The following is an 18,584-nucleotide window of genomic DNA, read 5'->3' on the forward strand; positions in this document are numbered from 1 at the left end:
TTTTGTGTCTCCACAGAGCCATTGTTTGGGTCCCAGGGGGATTGGCTTTCAGAGTTGATCCAAGGTCTCCACGGGAAATCTGGTGGCACCAGATACCAGTTCCGGTCTGTTTTCGCATCTACCTCAGGAACTGAGCAGGTGGCTCCTTGCTGGCTTGACAGGGTAGAAACCCCAGGTTTTTGCTTGGCATGAGTTGTAATAAAAATAAATAAATGAGAGACCGAGGTGGGAGAACAGGAAAGGTACCTGTATTTCATTGTACAAGGAAAAGGAATCAGTTAGAGCTGCTGCCACCCAGACTGCTCCCCAAGGGTGGGCAGGAAAGTTACTTTTAAGAGGTTTACGAGTAGAGAGTTCAAACAAGTTACATCAGCAACATTCTTTTTTTTTTTTTTTTTTTTTTGTGCTTTAAGTGAAAGTTTACAAATCAAGTCAGTCTCTCACATATAAACTTATATACACCTTACTATACTTCCATTTACTCTCCCCCTAATGAGTCAGCCTGCTCCCTCCTTCTAGTCTATCCTTTTGTGACCCTTTTGCCAGTTACTAACCCTCTATACCCTTCCATCTCCCTTCCAGATAGGAGATGCCAACAGAGTCTCAAGTGTCCACCTGATACAGGTAGCTCACTGCTCATCAGCATCTCTCTCTAACCCATTGTCCATTCCATGTCTGATGAGTTGTCTTCGGGAATCATTCCTATCCTGGGCCAACAGAAGGTTTGGGGACCATAACCACCGGGATTCTTTTAGTCTCGGTCAGACCCTTAAGTCTGGTCTGTTTATGAGAATTTGGGGTCTGCATCCCACTGATCTCCTGCTCCCTCAGGGGTTCTCTATTGTGCTCCCTGTCAGGGCAGTCATTGGTTGTGGCCAGGCACCATCTAGTTCTTCTGGTCTCAGGATGATGTAAGTCTCTAGTTCATGTGGTCCCTTCTATCTCTTGGGCTCATAGTTATCGTGTGACCTTGGTGTTCTTCATTCTCCTTTGATCCAGATGGGTTGAGACCAACTGATGCATCTTAGATGGCCTCTTGTTAACATTTAAGACCCCAGACGCCACACTGCAAAGTGGGATGCAGAATGTTTTCTTAATAGAATTTATTCTGCTAATTTACTTAGATGTTCCCTGAAGCCATAGTCGCTAAACCCCCACCCTTGCTCTGCTGACCCTCGAAGCCTTCGGTTTATCCAGAAAACTTCCCTGCTTTTGGTCCAGTCGAGCTGACCTTCCCTGTATTGAGTATTGTCCTTCCCTTCACCTAAAGTAGTTCTTCTCTACTATCTAATCAGTAAATAACCCTCTCCCATCCTCCCTCCCTCCCCCCTCTTTTAACCACAAAAGAATGTGCTCTTCTCAGTTTATACTATTTCTCAAGATCTTATAATAGTGGTCTTATACAGTATTTGTCCTTTTGCCTCTGACTAATTTCACTCAGCATGCTGCCTTCCAGGTTCCTCCATGTTATGAAATGTTTCACAGATTCCTCACTGTTCTTTATCGATGTGTAGTATTCCATTGTGTGAATATACCATAATTTATTTAACCATTCATCCATCCTTGGACACTTTGGTTGCTTCCAGCTTTTTGCTATTGTAAACAGTGCTGCAGTAAACCTGGGTGTGGATATATCTGTTCGTGTAAAGGCTCTCATTTCTCTAGGATATATTCCAAGAAGTGGGATTGCTGGATCCTATGGTAGTTCTATTTCTAGCTTTTTAAGGAAGCGCCAAATCGATTTCCAAAGTGGTTGTGCCATTTTCCATTCCCACCAGCAGTGCATAAGAGTTCCAGTCTCTCCGCAGCCTCTCCAACATTTATTATTTTGTGTTTTTTTGGATTAATGCCAGCCCTGTTGGAGATGGAATCTCATCGTAGTTTTAATTTGCATTTCTCTAATGGCTAATGATCGAGAGCATTTTCTCACGTATCTGTTAGCTGCCTGAATATCTTCTTTAGTGAAGTGTGTGTTCGTATCCATTGCCCAATTTTTAATTGGGTGGTTTGTCTTTTTGTGGTTGAGTTTTAACAGACTCATAGATTTTAGAGATCAGGCGCTGTTCGGAGATGTCATAGCTGAAAATTTTTTCCCAGTCTGTAGGTGGTCTTTTTACTCTTTTGGTGATGTCTTTAGATGAGCATAGGTGTTTGATTTTTAAGAGCTCCCAGTTATCTGGTTTCTCTTTGTCATTTTTAGTAATGTTTTGTATTCTGCTTATGCCTTGTATTAGGGCTCCTAACGTCCCTATTTTTTCTTCCATGATCTTTATCATTTTAGTCTTTATGTTCAGGTCTTTCATCCACTTGGAGTTAGTTTTTGTGCATGGTGTGAGGTATAGGTCCTGTTTCATTTTTTTGCAAATGGATATATCCAGTTATGTCAGCACCATTTGTTAAAAAGAGTATCTTTTCCCCAGTTAACTGACACTGGGCCTTTGTCAAATATCAGCTGCTCATATGTGAATGGATTTATGTCTGGGTTCTCAGTTCTGTTCCATTGGTCTATGTGCCTGTTGTTGTACCAGTACCAGGCTGTTTTGACTACTGTGGCTGTATAATATGTTCTGAAATCAGGTAGAGTGAGGCCTCCCACTTTCTTCTTCTTTTTCAGTAATGCTTTACTTATCCGGGGCTTCTTTCCCTTCCATATGAAGTTGATGATTTGTTTCTCCATCACTTTAAAAAATGTCATTGAAATTTGGATCGGAAGTGCATTGTATATATAGATGACTTTTGGTAGAATAGACATTTTTACTATGCTAAGTCTTCCTATCCATGAGCAAGGTATGTTTTTCCACTTATGTAGGTCCCTTTTAGTTTCTTGCACTAGTACTTTGTAGTTTTCTTTGTATAGGTCTTTTACGTCTTTGGTAGGATTTATTCCTAAGTATTTTATCTTCTTGGGGGCTACTGTGAATGGTATTGATTTGGTTATTTCCTCTTCGATGTTCTTTTTTGTTGATGTAGAGGAATCCAAGTGATTTTTGTACGTTTATCTTGTAACCTGAGACTCTGCTGAACTCTTCTATTAGTTTCAGTAGTTTTCTGGAGGATTCCTTAGGGTTTTCTGTGTATAAGATCATGTCATCTGCAAATAGAGATAATTTTACTTCCTCCTTGCCAATCCGGATGCCCTTTATTTCTTTGTCTAGCCTAATTGCTCTGGCTAGGACCTCTAGCACAATGTTGAATAAGAGAAGAGATAAAGGGCATCCTTGTCTGGTTCCTGTTCTCAAGGGAAATGCTTTCAGGCTCTCTGCATTTGGAATGATGTTGGCTGTTGGCTTTGTATTATGTTGAGGAATTTTCCTTTATTTCCTATTTTGCTGAGAGTTTTTATCATGAATGGGTGTTGGACTTGGTCAAATGCCTTTTCTGCATCAATTGATAAGATCATGTGGTTTTTGTCTTTTTTATTTATATGGTAGATTGCATTAATGGTTTTTCTAATATTGAGCCAACCTTGCATACCTGGTATAAATCCCACTTGGTCATGGTGGATTATTTTTTTGATATGTTGTTGAATTCTATTGGCTAGATTTTTGTTGAGGATTTTTGCATCTGTGTTCATGAGGGATATAGGTAGTATTCCATCATTTTCTATGCTTTGAAATAGCTTTAGTAGTAGTGGTGTTAACTCTTCTCTGAAAGTTTGGTAGAACTCTGCAGTGAAGCTATCCAGGCCAGGGCACTCCCTGGCCCAGGAAATTCCAATGTTAATGAAGCTGCCTGGGGCAGGGAGGGGAGGGATCAGATAGATAGGAGAGAGTAGCACCCAGGAATATAGACAGTTACTTATCTTGCTTGGAGATGACTATTTTATCTGAGATTCCCGAGGGGTATGTAGCCTGTGTGCGTTGGCTGGGTCGAGATTGCCCCCGAGGGTCAGGTCCGTGTCCCGTGCTTGTTCTCTCTCAGAAGCCGTGGTCAGCTCCTCCACTCCCAGTCCAAAGCCCAGCGCCAAGGTTCCCTTGCTGGGACACCGTACTCCAGGCTCCAAAACCAGTCGCTGCCTCCCGGTGACTTCTCCTCCTGTCAGCCGGTGACTTCTCCTCCTGTCAGCCGCGTTGCAGGCAGCGCTGGCTGGGCTTCCCCCAAGGTCACTTCAGGGGGCTAGGGCTGCGTCCCGTGTTTGGGCCGTCTCAGGAAGCCGTGTTCAGCTGCCCTGTGCCCAGTCCAAAGTCTGGCGCCAAGGTTTTCTGGCCGGGATGCTGGCTCCAGGCTCCGAAAACAGTCGCTGCTTCCCCGTGGTTGCTCGTTCTCTCGTTAGGCGCGTCAGTGTGCAGCCTTCTTACGCTAGCTGAGTTTCTACCGAGGTTACCCCCGGGGGCTAGGGGTTAGGGTGCCTGCCCCAACTCAGCAAGCTGCAATCAGCCCCGCCACTCTGCACCAGGGAACCACAAGGGCTCAAGACTGGAGCGGGATGCCAGTTCCAGAGGCGGTCGCTGCTTCAGGGCAGAGCTTTTCTCTCCCCTGTCACTCAGGTGAACATTTTAGATCTGTGTTTGATGGTCACGGTTCGTAGATTGTCATGTATGTGATCGACTCACTTGTTTTTCTGAGTCTTTGTTGCAAGAGGGATCCGAGGTAGCTTCTACCTAGTCAGCCATCTTGGCCCCGCCTCCTCCCTGTGAGCAGCAACATTCTTAATCATACAATGCGGGTGCAATGGGGTTTACATAAAAACAGAATTCAAGTGCAAAGCTGGGGGATAGGAAGCCAAGCAAAGGAAATACGATTTTTAATGTAGCACTGTGGGGGCTCTCTTAATTTCGCTCTAATTTTTTTTTTTTCCTTGTTTTCTGCTTACTTTGGATGTAATTTGCTCTTTTTTTCTAATTTCCTAAGGTTTCGGAAGCTTAGGTTGTTGATATTAGATCCTTTTTCTTATCTAATGCTATAAATCAATGCTGTAAATTTTCCATTGAGCACTGTTATAGCTTCAGTGCACAAATTCAGATAAGTTGCGTTTTCATTTTCATTTAATTCAAGATATTTTTCATTTCTCTTGAAAATTCTTTGACCCATGTGTTATTTAGAAGTGTGTGTTGTTTAGTTTCCAAATATTATGTGATTTTCTAGCTTATCTTTATGTTTCTGATTTCTAGTTTAATTCTATTGTGGTCTGAGAGCATACTTTGTATGATTTCTATACTTTTAAATTTGTTAAGATGTGTTTTATGGCCCAGAATATGGTCTGTCTTGGTGAATGTTCCATTTGAGGTTGAGAGGAATGTGTAGTCTGGCTGTTGTTGGATGAGGCATTCTGTAAATGTCAGTTAGCTCCAGTTGATTGATGATGCTTAATATTAAGTTCACCTATGTCCTAACTGAATTTCTGAGGAGTGTTGAAGTCTCCAACTATAATAGTGGATTTATCTGTCTTTACTTGAAGTTCTATCAGTTTTTACCTCACATATTTTGACGCTCTTGTTTGGGACATACACATTAAGGATTGTTAGGTCTTCTTGGAGTGTTGACCCTTTTATGTAATGCTCCTCTTTATCCCTGATAATTTTCTTTGCTCTTAAATCTGCTTTGTGTGAAATTAATATAGCTACTACACTTTTCTTTTGATTAATATTAGCATGGTATATCTTTGTCCATCCCTTTTATTTTAATCTGTCTGTGTCTTTGTATTTAAAGTGGATTTCTTGTAGACAACATGTAGTTGGGTTTGGTTTTTTATCTACTCTGATAATTTCTGTCTTTTATTGGTATATTTAGACCATTCACATTTAAAGTGATTATTAATATTATCGAATTAATGTCTACCATTATTTGTAACTGCTTTCTATTTGTTGCCCTTGTTTGTTTTTTTTTTTTTTTTTGGTATGTGTGTGTGACTTCCGTTTTCATTTCTCTCTATGGCTGGGTAATATTCCATTGTATGTATGTACCACATTTTGTTTATCCATTCATCTGTTGTTGGACACTTAGGTTTTTTCCACCATTTGTCTATTGTGAATAATGCTGCAGTGAACACTGGTGTGCATGTATGTTAGAGTCCCTGCCTTCAGTTCTTCTGAGCATATGTATTAAGGAGTGGACTTGCTGGGTCATATAGTAATTCTGTGTTTAACTTTTTGAAGAGCTGCTAAACTTTTCCACAGCAGCTGTACCATTTTACAGACTCACGAACAATGGATGAGAGCCCCAATTTCTCCACATCCTCATCAGCACTTGTTATTTTCTGTTTTGTTGATAATACCCATTCTGGTGGGTGTGAATTAGTACCTCATTGTGGTTTTGATTTGCATTTCCCTGATGGCTAATGATGTTGAACATCTTTTTATTTGTTATTGGCCATTTGTATATCTTCTTTGGAGAAAACTTCATTAAAGTCTTTTGCCCATTTTTTGTTGTTGAGTTGTAGGAGTTCTTCATATATTCTGGATATTAAACCCTTATCCAGAGACATGATTTCCAAATATTTTCTCCCATTCTTTAGATTGTGTTTTCATTTTCTTAATGTTGTTTAATGCACAGAAGTTTTTAATTTTCAAGTCCAATTGTTTTCCTTTTGTTGCTCATGCTTTTGGTGTCCTGTCTAAGAGTTTATTGTCAAAACTAGATCCTGAACATTTATTCCTATGTTCTAAGAATTTTGTTGTTGTTGTTTTAGTTCTTATATTTAGGTTGTTGATATATTCTGGGTTAATTTTCATATATGATGTGAAGTAGGGGGGTCCAGCTTCATCTTTTGCAGGTAGAGATCTAGTTGTCCCAGTACCATTTGTTGGACAGACTATTGTTTCCTCATTGAATGGACCTGATACCTTTATTGAAAATGAGTAGGCCATAGATAAATGGGTTTATTTCTAAACTCTCAGTTCTATTCCCTTGGTCTGTATGCCTGTCTTTAGGCCAGTACCTACCACACTATTTTGATTACTGTAACTTTTTGTTATAAATTTTGAAATTGAGAAGTGTGAGTCCTCCTACTTTGTTTTTCTTTTTTCAAGATTGTTTTATCCATCAGGGGTTCCTTACAATTCCATTGTAATTTGAGGATTGGCTTTTCCATATCTGCAAAAAAGTCTTTTGGAATTTGGGTAGGGTTTGCGTTTAATTTATAGATCATTTTGGGTAGAATTAACATCTCAACAATGTTAATTCTTCCAATCAATGAACATGGATTATCTTTCCATTTGTTTAGGTCTCTTGTAAAATTTTTTCAGCAAAGTTTTATAATTTTCAGTGTACGAGTCTTTCACCACCTCCCTGGTTAAGTTTATTCCTTAGTATGTTATTCTTTTAGATACTACTGTAAACGGAATTGTTTTCTTAATTTCCTTTTCAGATTGTTCGTTGGCTGGTGTATAGAAACAACTGATTTTTGCGTATTGATCTTGTAACCTGAAGCATTGCTCTAGTAGCTTTCCTGTGATTGTTTGGAATTTTCCCGATACAGGATCATGTAAGTGCTCCCCAAGAGGTCAGCAGTACAGATCCGCCAGGCGCTCCTTGGAAACTCTATGGGGCAGTTCTACTCTGTCCTGTAGGGTCGCTACAAGTCCGAATCGACTCAACGGCAGTGGGTTTGGTTTTGGTTTTTTGGTTAGGATCATGTCATCTGTGGGCAGAGATAGTTTTACTTCCTTTAAGATTTGGATGTTCTTCTTCATTTGTGAAGGATAATTTCAGTGGATACAGAATTTTAGGTTGTTTTTTTTTTTTCTTTTTTTTAATATTTTACTCCATTCTCGCTTGCATGGTTTCTAAGTAGAAGTCTGATGTAATTGTTATCTTTGTAAGATGTTTCTTTCCTCTGTCTTGTTTCAAGATTTTTTTCTTTGTCTTTTGATTATCTTCAGTTTGAATATGATATATACATCAGTGTAGTTTTTTTGGTATTCTGCTTGGCATTCTCTGAGCTTCCTGGATCTTTGGTTTTTTTGTCTGTTAACAACTTTAGGAAACTTTCAGCCAATATTACTTCAAATATTTCCTCTGTTTCTTTCTCTTTATTCCTTCTCGTAGTCCCATTAAGCATGTTACACCTTTTGTAATTAATTGTCCCACGGTTCTTTAATGTTCTGTTCTTTTCTTTCCCCCTAGTCTTTTTTCTCTTTGCTTTTAGTTCGAGGAGTTTCTACTGACAGATCTTCAAAGATCAGTGATGATTTCTGTGGCTATGTCTGGTCTACTGAGGAGCCTATCAAATGGCAGTTTTCATATCTTTTACAAAAGTGCTTTTGATTTCTAACATTTCTTTGTGATTCTTTCTTAGAATCTCCATCTCTCTGCTTACATTACCCACCAGTTCTTGCATGTTGTCCATTCTTTTTCATTAGAACCATTAATATGTCATAATTATCATAAATTCCTGGACTGATAAATACAAAATCTCTGACATATCTGAGTTTGTTTCTGATGCTTGCCCTATCTCCTTAAACTGTGATTTTTGTCTTTTAGCATGCCTTGTAATATTTGTTGAAAGTCAGACATGATATAACAGGTAAAAGAAAATAAACTTTCAGTTGGAATCTCCTGTAAAGCCTTATTGATGTTGATGTGGTGGTAAGGTGTGGGGGAGGGGAAGAGTTTATAATCCTATGATTAGGTCTCTTAGTGAGCCTGTTTCCCTGGATTGTATCTTAGTGCTTCTCACAGTTTTTTTTTCCCCCCTACCCCTTAGGTGAGACAGGAACAGGAAGGCTAGAAGGGAGCTGGAGTTGGGTAATTCTCTTTCCTCACATGTAAGGCACTAGGTTTTTTTAGGTAAGGTGCAGGGGCTGGAGTTGGATATTTCCCTTTTTCAATGTTGGTTTAAAAAAAAAAAAAACTTTTTTTTTTTGTTAGGCTCTGATAAAACCCATGTTAGTTAGGCTCTTTATTTTCCAGTGAGAGCAGGCTGTTGAGAATAGAGCACTGCTTCAAAGTGGTTACTTTCCCCTTCATCTGCCAGAACCATGAGTACTTTTCTCTGAGCTTCACAGTGGGAACCTGGTGGGTCTTCTGGAAGTGAAACTCTTGAAAGTATGCCTCCCCCCCCCAACCCCCCCCCCCCCCCCCCCCGCCAAGACTGGGCCTCCAGAAGTTTTTATTTCTCGAGCTAGTCTCTCAGTCCCCAGCAATCAGTCAGTTACCCTTTAAGTGTTCCTACGTGATGCTGGGTCCAGCAGCAGCAGTTTCTGCTTTGGTCAGTGGCAATTCTCTGTATCAGTGTATCTTTTTCTCCAGCTTATCCTGTGACCACAGTTCTCTGCAGCATCAAAGAAGAGCTGTTATTTTTCAGTTTTTCAGCTTCTTCTTGCTGTGAGGACTGGATAAAGACTTCCAACTCCTTATGTGCCGGACTGGAAAACCAGAAGTCTCCGTCCCCTTTGTTTTTTGTTCCTTTATCCTGTTTCATTGTTTTGAGAGCACTTCCCTTAGTTTAAAACTATATACTTCATTATTGCACTCTCACATGACTATAAGCTCAGTGAGGACAGAATGCTGACACTTTGCCCTCAGCTTGTCTCCCCAGCACTTAGAGTTGCCCTGAAGAGTGAGGGAGGAGTGTGTAGTGGCCTTGCCAGCCGGTATGTAGGCCCTGCCCCAGGAGGGTGTATGCGTGTGTGTGTTTGTGGTCCCCTGCAGATGTGTCCCTGTGCCCTCCCCAGCTGCACGATGTAAACACACAGAACACTGCTCTCATCCGATTTCTTAGAAATATCTGTCCTGGGACGGAAGACTCAGCTTTCTTGCTCATGTGACAGTCCAGGACCTTTGCATGCTTTCAAGGCCTGGAGCTCTCCAAACGAAGGTGCTCAGTTTCCCAACAGATACAGGCCAGGGGTGTGGCAGGGTGGCCTCTGCAGGGAAGCCAGGGTTCCCAGCCACCCCTGTGATGCCTGAAGCCAGAAAAGGGGGCCTCACGTGGAGCTGTTTGGTAACGTCCTTCCTAAATGATGAGCCCCCTTTTCTGCTTTTGATGTTATTATAGTATTCTTGATTTTGAACTGTTTTATTGCTAATATTTATCCTGAGAGATTGTCAAATTCAAGGTATCTGGGAATCAACGTGCCTTTTCCACGTAATTCTCTTGGCCTTCTTGCCAGTGCTGAGCACGTGGGGGTTGGGCTCATGGTGTCACACCTGCTGAGACTTTTCTAAGAGCTGGCGGTTTCCCTCTGTCCCCGTGACAGACGGCAGCAGCTTGTTCGACTCCATGGCCAGCGGAATGCGCCTGATCGTCAGCTGCATCTCCTCCTTCCTCATCCTGTCACTGCTGCTCTTCATGGTCCATCGGCTGCGCCAGAGGCGCCGCGAGCGCATCGAGTCCTTGATTGGGGCAAACTGTGAGTGCCCCCTGGTCTCCTGTTCATGACGGCCATGAGGCAGCCTGGGGTCTCCCCATACCTCAGGTTTGGCTCCCTCTAAAACTGAGTCTGAGATCAGGCGTGGTACAGGTGGCTCCTTTAGGAGGGGATCAGAAGGAGTGGGCGCAGGGAGGGTCAGGGAGAAGGAGCTGTCTGTAGGGGCGTGGCCATGGTGTAGGTGTTATAGTGTGACCCTAGGAGCGTGTGGGGCCCACCTCAACACAGCCTTCAAAGGTGGGACTCTGTTCCCGTGGTTACAGGCACTCCAGGGCATTGCACCATCCTTTACCCTGCCCTGTTCCTAGACTGGGTGTACTTCTGGAGAAGCAGACACATGGCATTCAAGGAACAGCCCAGGGGGGCTGAAATTAGAGACAGGCCAAGGCCATGTGGGGATCATAGGAGTGGTGCCAGCTGCACCCTGGGCATCTGCCTTCCCCTTTGTCCCCAAGGCCTCACAGGCAGGAGGGCAGCAGCCATATTCCAGTTGGTGATTTTATCTCTCGTGACGGTCAGAGCAGTGAGTGTGGGCTCCTTGCCAGGAGGCAGAGCCTGCCCAAGAGGAGCAGCAGAAACTGGTTGCTACTAAATAGTGGAGAGAGTATGGTTTGCTCTCCTCAGGATGAGCTCTTTAGCAGAGTCCCACGCCCTGGAGGTGCCTCCGCAGAGAGTATGGTTTGCTCTCCTCAGGATGAGCTCTTTAGCAGAGTCCCACGCCCTGGAGGTGCCTCCGCAGAGAGTATGGTTTGCTCTCCTCAGGATGAGCTCTTTAGCAGAGTCCCACGCCCTGGAGGTGCCTCCGCAGAGAGTATGGTTTGCTCTCCTCAGGATGAGCTCTTTAGCAGAGTCCCACGCCCTGGAGGTGCCTCCGCAGAGAGTATGGTTTGCTCTCCTCAGGATGAGCTCTTTAGCAGAGTCCCAAGCCCTAGAGGTGCCTCCGCAGAGGCCAGGTCCCCAGTCCCTGCACACACCCTCAGGGGAAGAAGTGCATGGTACAGACAGGCAGATGGGTGTGGAGCTCAGGACCAAAGTGACCAGGGTGCTGATGGGGGACCCATGAGGGGACACCATGCCTATGGCTTTTAGGGGAGCCTCCGAATGTCTCTCAGGTACCCGAGTCGGGTTTGAAGACCCCTTATCACTGTGGTCCTGCTCCCTCACCCCATGGGCCAGGAAGGCAATCTCAGGGAGGCTTTCCAGTTCCCCCTGAGGCTTCCTTAGTGCTCATACGGCTGCAGGTGGGCAGACCCCAGAGGTCATCAGGGTTAGACACCCAGGGGTTCCTTAGTGCTCATAGGGCTGCAGGTGGGCAGACCCCCAGAGGTCATCAGGGTTAGACACCCAGGGGCACATTAGCAAGGGAACGGTATGGTGAGGGCACTTGGGGGCAGTGGACAGCCCTGAGTGGGGCCTGGCTGTAGAACTGACCAACTTTGGTGCTGGATTGGATGGATGCAGAGTCGGGACTGCAAGGAAGCCCAGCACCCTCACTGAAGGGGCAGGCCTGAGGCAGGGACACCTGGCGCACCAGACGCTCATGTGGTATGCCGACTGCTGCCACCATCCAGGGATGCCAGCCCCGGGCCTGCATGAGACGTGGTTGTGTCTTGTCTCCCACTTTTGATTGACAGTACACCACTTCAACCTCGGCCGGAGGATCCCTGGCTTCGACTATGGCCCGGATGGGTTTGGCACAGGGCTCACACCACTACATCTTTCAGACGATGGGGAAGGTGGGACTTTCCACTTCCACGATCCTCCACCGCCCTACACAGCTTATAAGTACCCAGATATTGACCAGCCTGATGACCCACCGCCGCCCTATGAAGCCTCCATAAACCCGGACAGCGTATTCTTTGACCCTGCAGGTACCTGCCCATACCCCAGGGAGAGGGCACTGAATCATCTGACCCTTCTGCGTGCATGCCAAAGGCTCGGGGATCCCTGCAGCTCCAGAGAACTGTAATCTCCTCCCCTGCACTTTTTTCTGCCCTATGTCTTCTCTTTGGTTTTCCCTTTAAGGCGGCACTATGACTAGTGCAGTGAGCAGACCCTTCCCAGGGCCGCCGGCAGCATTACCTGTGCACTAAGTAAAGGGCAAGTCCCACCTTCATTGCTAACTGTGTGGTCAGGATCAGCATGAATGAGATTCCCAAAGTGTGGAAATGGATCCAGTCCTCACCTTCCCACTTCTCCATCCTCATCACCAGCTACTCACCTGACTCTCTCACAGGCCCAGAGCTGGGTGAGAGCTCACACTTTAGAAGGACACTTGCTTTCAGATGTCAGACAGGCAGACACCAGCCCCTCTGGGTTCGTTAATTTGCTGGAATGACTCACAGAACTCACAGAGAGCATATTATACTTACAATAGATTTTTTACAACCAAAAAGGATACAAAGAGACTCATACAGTGAGGTCTGGGAGGGGTCACAGCGCGAATCTTCCATGTCCCAAAAGGATACACTACCCTCCCAAAAGCAGATTTTCACTCTTACCAACCAGGAAGCTCCATCTGGGGCTCAGGACCTCATGTGGCTTAGTGGGCATTGGCCCCCAGGTGGTCCCTCTTGGTCTGGTCAGCCCTCACTCACTAGCCTCAGATGTTGGTACCAGCTTTAAAGAACCGAGAAGAAGGACCAAATGGCTTTCTGTAAGGTGATTCTATACTTCACAGCCTGTCTGTGAGCAAGCTCTTCCCAGGGCAGGTGCATCACCTGTCAGCTGGCTCCTCCAAGGGTTGCACATGCAGGTGAACTGCTGGAAGTCGTGCAGAAGGGGCCTGGCGATGCTCACTGCCAAGCCCTGTTCTCCCTGCCCCTCACCTGCCCTGGCATATTGGTGCAGAGGGCTCCAGTGGGACCAGGGACCACTTCTTCCTCTCCATCTTGAGCAACTGTTGGCTGTACAGCCTTTGTGGACACCCCCTTCAGCCAGGCTCTGTGGAGAGCGGGGAGCAGGGCAATGGTGGTTGAGGGGGAGGCTGCTCAGAGCCTCCTAGCCAGGGCTGCAGGGCCAGGCCCACCCAGAGCCAGGTGCCAGGAGCTGGCCACTGGGCTGTAAAGAAGCATGCCCTCTGATGAGTGAAGAGACACCACCACGCCGGGCCCCGGGTCAGGAGGCAGCTCCGTGAAGTGGAAGGAGGAGCTAGTGCTACCATGTTGGGCTGATTACTTGAGTCCATTTACTCATCTGAATACTGGGGAAGGTTCCTTTCAGGACTGGTCTGCAAAGAAATGTCAAGCGTCTTACTCATTGGCCTGTCTCTGGTGTACAGTGTGGGGCATCACGGCCTGTGTTCCCTTTGCTTCATGCCCTGTGTGCACATGCAGACTCATACATGTGAGCTCCCACGAGAGTTCCCACGCTGCAGTGTGACTCCCGGCACTGCCCCGGCTTGGTGGCCACTCTCTGTATCCCACAGACCTCATCCATGATGGCAGGTGCTGCCAGGGGAATGGTCTCAGTCACTTATGTCCGTTTAATCGGCCAGTACAGCTCACCTGTGGTCTGGGGAGGCAGGAAAGACTTGGATTTGACCCCTGCCCTTGGGACATAGAAAAAGACATTATCAAAGACAGCCTAGCAACAGGAACTGTCATGAATGAAGCGAGGGACCTGCCACAGGACCCGTGTTAGACCAGAACTTTCTACAGATGCCCGCATGGCTTGCAGGGCCCTGCCTGCTCTGGCCCGACTCCCACACTGACGCACACATTCCAGACACAGTTCTTGGCCAGGGTGTGTGCAGTCTGTCCCACCCGCCCTGCATATTTTCCCTCCAGCCCCAGCCTAGGAGCTTCAGAGCCTACATGGATTGTCATGTCTTAGATTCCGTCAGTCTGAGTTAGTTTGCCCTCTTGTCCTACTTGGTGACTCCATCAGTGCGTCTCCCTGCACATGTACACTGTGACAGCAGGAGCCATGTCTGCCCTACTCATGCTGTCCCCTGCACCTCGCACATGCTGGGTGCCCAGCCGTGGGGAGGGGTGTGTCCTGCAGGAGCCATCGTGGAGCAGGCCCTCCCGGAGTCCCAACAGTTCAGGTGGGCTTCCACGCCACCCAGCAGCAGAGGGAGCATTCAGGCAGGAAGCATGTCCCCAGGCTCCCCCATTCCAGGCCCCCAGCCCTACCTCTGATGCCCTCTGTCTCCCCCTGCAGACGACGATGCCTTTGAGCCAGCAGAAGCCAGCCCGCCAGTCCTGGGGGACAGCAGCAGTGATGGAGCTTCACCCCGGCACCTGGAGCAGTCTCTGCCCTCTGTGGGGGCCCCTCTGGCAGACCTGGAAGACTCAGCCGACAGCAGCAGCGCTCTGCTGGTGCCCCCCAACCCCACCCAGAATGAGTGCACTCCGATGGCAGAGGCACTGCTGGGGGGCGGCCTGCACAGCCACAATTCCCTCAACACCGTGGTGTAGAGGGCAGCCTAGCCGCCCCCGACGGCTGTGAGCATCGTTTGCTGTCAAGAAAACACGAACCCCTGTGGGAGACTTGCAGGGCCCTTGGGCTTAGCCTGGACCCAGCTCCACTGCTGCCATACCACCCAAATGTGTACGTGCACCTGTATGTACATAGAGACTGGCCTTTCAGGGAGCAAGGACGTGCCACCAAGAGTCCTTGAGGGCTTCACAAACATGCATAGCTCTGGGTCACTGTCTTTTTCTTTTTAAATGGCAGAAGAAAGACAAAGTTTGCTCAAACCACATGTTCCAGAGGTAGGGACAAAAGGCTGTTGGGGGTCGTCGCTCCGGGGCCAAATCAAACTCGTCTTTGGTGAGCTTGCTTCTCCAGCGTGCTATCAAGAGGAGCAGGTTACCAGCTGGGGGGGCCTCACAAGACACTGCTGGGCCCAGGGCAGCTCCAGGTGCTAGGGGTGGCTGCCAGCATTGCTTGGGCAGTGGGTCTGCATCAGGGCAGGCAGTCTTGGAGGGTGCTAACGATGGCTGCTTGGGGGATGGTCCGGTGACCCTGCCCTGGGCTAGAGGCTGGCCTGGGGATCCAGTACCCAAGGCCCTGAGAATGGAGCATGGAAAGAGGGTGAATTCTCTGCCTGCTCTCCTGGCATTGCTGTGTCTCTCCCCTCCTCCTTCCCAGGCTCTGCAGTTTGGCTGAAGCCCTGGGCAGTGCTTGGGAGGTTCTGGTCCTAGACTCTCTGCTGGGGATCAGGCCTGAGCCACTCCTATCTGCTGCACCCTGGAGCCCTGCCTCCTGTTGGCTTGGTCCTGGGCCCAACTTCCCCCTACTCACCTTGTTTGTGCCATAAAGGGTTGTGTCTTGGGAGGGTGGCTTAAACAGACATCCTAGACTGTTCCCAACTCCTGAAAGTCCCCTTGCACACCCCCACAACAGCTGGAGCCAAGTGCCTGGCGGTCACTTGTACAGACACCCCCAGCCTTCCTTGGCAGTACCAGGCGGTGGCCTGGGGGTCGGCTCTAGCATTTCTGAGATAGGAGATGAAGTGTGTTCTGTGCGATTTTTAGCACATCCATACCTTTTCTACGTTGAATGTCTGGACCTTTTCTTTGTGTGTGCGCCTGTCTTGTGTGTATGCGTGTTCATACAGGTGGTGGTGGTAAACGGGAGCTTGGGTAGGGCCGCTCACAGTGGGTGTCACACCTACATGGGCACTGGAACGGGGAGTCCACAGGACCCTTGTTCCTTATTTCACTCACCATCTTCCCAGACTGGTATGAGCAGTGACAGGGGCCTTCCCTGATGTGTGTAGTCTGGGGATCTGTGGTGACAGGCCTCCGTGGCACAGTCCAGTTCTAGGCACATTCTCTCAATCTGGAATTAGCCACCAGTTTTCCTTCCTGTATGGAATGAGAGAATGATTCCAGAGAGCTGGCCTGTCCTTGTGCAGCCTACCATCCTTGACACAAGCAGGCCCTGCCGAGCAGGCTTGTCCTTCACCCACGGGCTGATCTGCGTTTGTGAATTGTGCCTCGTACCCATGCTGGCGCCAAAGACAGCAAGAACCCTGTGTGCTCTGTCAGGAAGCCGAGTTCCAGAGCAGTTGTCACAGTCTTGATGTTGCCAAGCAAGGGTTCTGAGCATGCCTGCCTTGGAGGGACCACCCAACAGCCCCACAGGGGCCTGGCCTGAACAGCACAGGGGGTCCCTGACCCAGACCTGACAGCCTTGTGCACAGGCACGGTGGCTTACCAGAGCTGTCAGACTGGAAAGCTTCCTTCTGAGACGGAAAGATGTTGGCCACCTGGCTGTGTGGGAGTCAGTGAGGAAGGGGTGGCCTGTAGCATGCCCTGGGGGTTTGGAGGTGGGCTTGCCTCTGCTGGGCTCCCTCCCAGAGTTACCAGTGTCTCCTTCCCCCTCGCCAGACCTCCCCTAGGTACTCAAACAACTATTGGGTACCCGGTCATCAGCACCTGGGGCTGTCCCAGAGCCGTGCCCTCTGCTGGAAGGCAGCTGTGAGGGGAGCAAGGAGAGCATGGGGGTGTACCGTCTGCCCTTGCTTCTTCCCACTGGCCACCTCTTGCAAGATAAGACTTTACTTCAGGGTCTGATGAATCCCCAAGGCCAGCCCTTGCTGAAACTTGTGTTCCTGTGAGTTGGAGGCCCCAGAGCCACTGCATCTGAGACCAGGTGCTCTCTGACCTGCCTGTGGATCTGGAATTTGATACTGTACATTGTCTCTGCCTGTTCTGTATGTTTTCCTTTCACTAAGGGTTTTTAGTTTGGGTTTATTTTTGGTTGGGTTGGCACTAATCCTTTTCTTAAGATGATACGAGAACCATTTCATCCAAATGCCAAATAAATTTGTGTTCTGAAAGAGGTTTGGTCAGTACTTGGGTGTGACCCAACCCCCATAACTCCCACAGGCTGGGGTGGGGGTTGGCTGGGGCACCCACTTTCCTGCATGACTCTCATAGGGTTTGCAGCTGTTTTGGGCATCAGGGAGACCCCCTGAGGCCATTGGCTTAAGGACTAAGCAGTGAGGGTGGCAGGTTCTGTCCCCCTACCCTAGCTCCAAACCCTGCTCAGGTGCTGGCTTCTTGACCAAGGGGCTTGAGTGTCGCTGACTTGCATGGGGTCCACTAAATGGCAGGCGGGAGAGCACTGGCCAGCCTGGCCATCTGTCCGTGTGTCACATAGGCCCCCACGGGGGAGGCACTTGGGGGGCCTATGTGACACACGGACAGCCCCATTTCCCGTATGCTGCCCCTTAGCATCCAGGGCACGAAGCCCTTCCGGGGGCCACCTGCAAACCTGTCCTGTGGCCCCAGCGGGGGCATCTTTAGGTCTCAGAGGGTCGGGGGCTGCCTGCCCCGCCCCTCCGGCTTGAATAAATATTCTCACTTTCGGGCGCATAGTGAAGGTCCTTGTTCCAGGAGACAACCACCTCAAGGGGCGGGCCTGCAGGGCCGGCCTCTGCGACCGGAAGGTGTCGGACTCAGGCTCAGCCCCCCTCCCCCGGCCGCCCGCCCGCCGGGTCTCTGTTGCTGTGAATTTCTCAGCTGGTGAGCTTGGCATGTCATTCCTGGGCCCCATTCTCTGTCTCCTCATTTGTAAGTGCGATGATAATAGGACCCTTCGGAAGATTCACTGACAGGATCATGTGGCCCATCTTCGCTCCAAGAAACGCCTGCACTCGCCGCCCACGCGCAGCGTAGCCCCGGACCCAGCCTCCGCCTTCCCCGCGGGGATCCTGCCGGCACCGCCCCTCCGACCCTCTGGGGGCCGGGCCAGCGCCACGAGGCTCAACCCGCCCCTAGCCCACCCCACCCCGGCCACAGGGCTCACGACTGCGGCCGCGTCGTCCCGGCCGCTGTGCTCCACTGGCCCTGGGCCACTGCCGGGTCCTGCCGAGACGCTGCCTCCGCCTCCACCATGTGGGCCGCGGGCTTCGTCCTCGCCGTCCTCGCCGTCCTCGCCTTCCTCGCGGTGCGGCTAGTCGCGCCGGAGGGTGAGCTCCGGGACTCTGCCCAGCCAGCCTGGAGTGTGCTCGCCTTTCTGCCTTAGGACCTGCTGCTGGGGGGTTTTCTCTGGGAAGTTGATGCTGGAATTGGCGCTACAGCTCCGCAGGCTGGGCGCTAGCCTCTCCTGCCCGCCCCGCGCCCCCATCCTTGGACCGGCAGGCTGGGATGGGGCTGAGAGAGCCCAGGGGGCTCAGTCTTAGCTTGGTCCCCTGCACTGCCCGCAGGCGCCTGGTGCTACGACTCCCAGGACCCAAAGCGTGGTGAGAACAGCTTCCTGAGAAGGTGTATGGTAGCCATGTATATTGAGGGCACCTGTGGTCTCTGCAGGTTTCTG

The 18,584-nt window shown here is 48.7% G+C and overlaps 1 protein-coding gene across 3 annotated transcripts in view; it reads left to right on the forward strand.

Moving 5' to 3' along the window:
* DGCR2 (DiGeorge syndrome critical region gene 2) overlaps positions 1-18,096 on the forward strand; it is a 160,203-nt gene extending 142,107 nt beyond the window's left edge. For all 3 annotated transcript variants that reach the window (XM_049866964.1, XM_049866962.1, XM_049866963.1), the window contains 3 exons: positions 10,140-10,292; positions 11,945-12,181; positions 14,475-18,096. In XM_049866964.1, coding sequence (XP_049722921.1) covers positions 10,140-10,292; positions 11,945-12,181; positions 14,475-14,731 — 647 coding nt within the window. In that variant the 3' untranslated portion in view covers positions 14,732-18,096. The remainder of the gene's footprint in view (positions 1-10,139; positions 10,293-11,944; positions 12,182-14,474) is intronic.
* The last annotated feature ends 488 nt before the right edge of the window (positions 18,097-18,584 follow it).

Source organism: Elephas maximus, chromosome 22 (genome assembly GCF_024166365.1).
Source record: "Elephas maximus indicus isolate mEleMax1 chromosome 22, mEleMax1 primary haplotype, whole genome shotgun sequence".
Lineage (NCBI taxonomy): Eukaryota > Metazoa > Chordata > Mammalia > Proboscidea > Elephantidae > Elephas > Elephas maximus.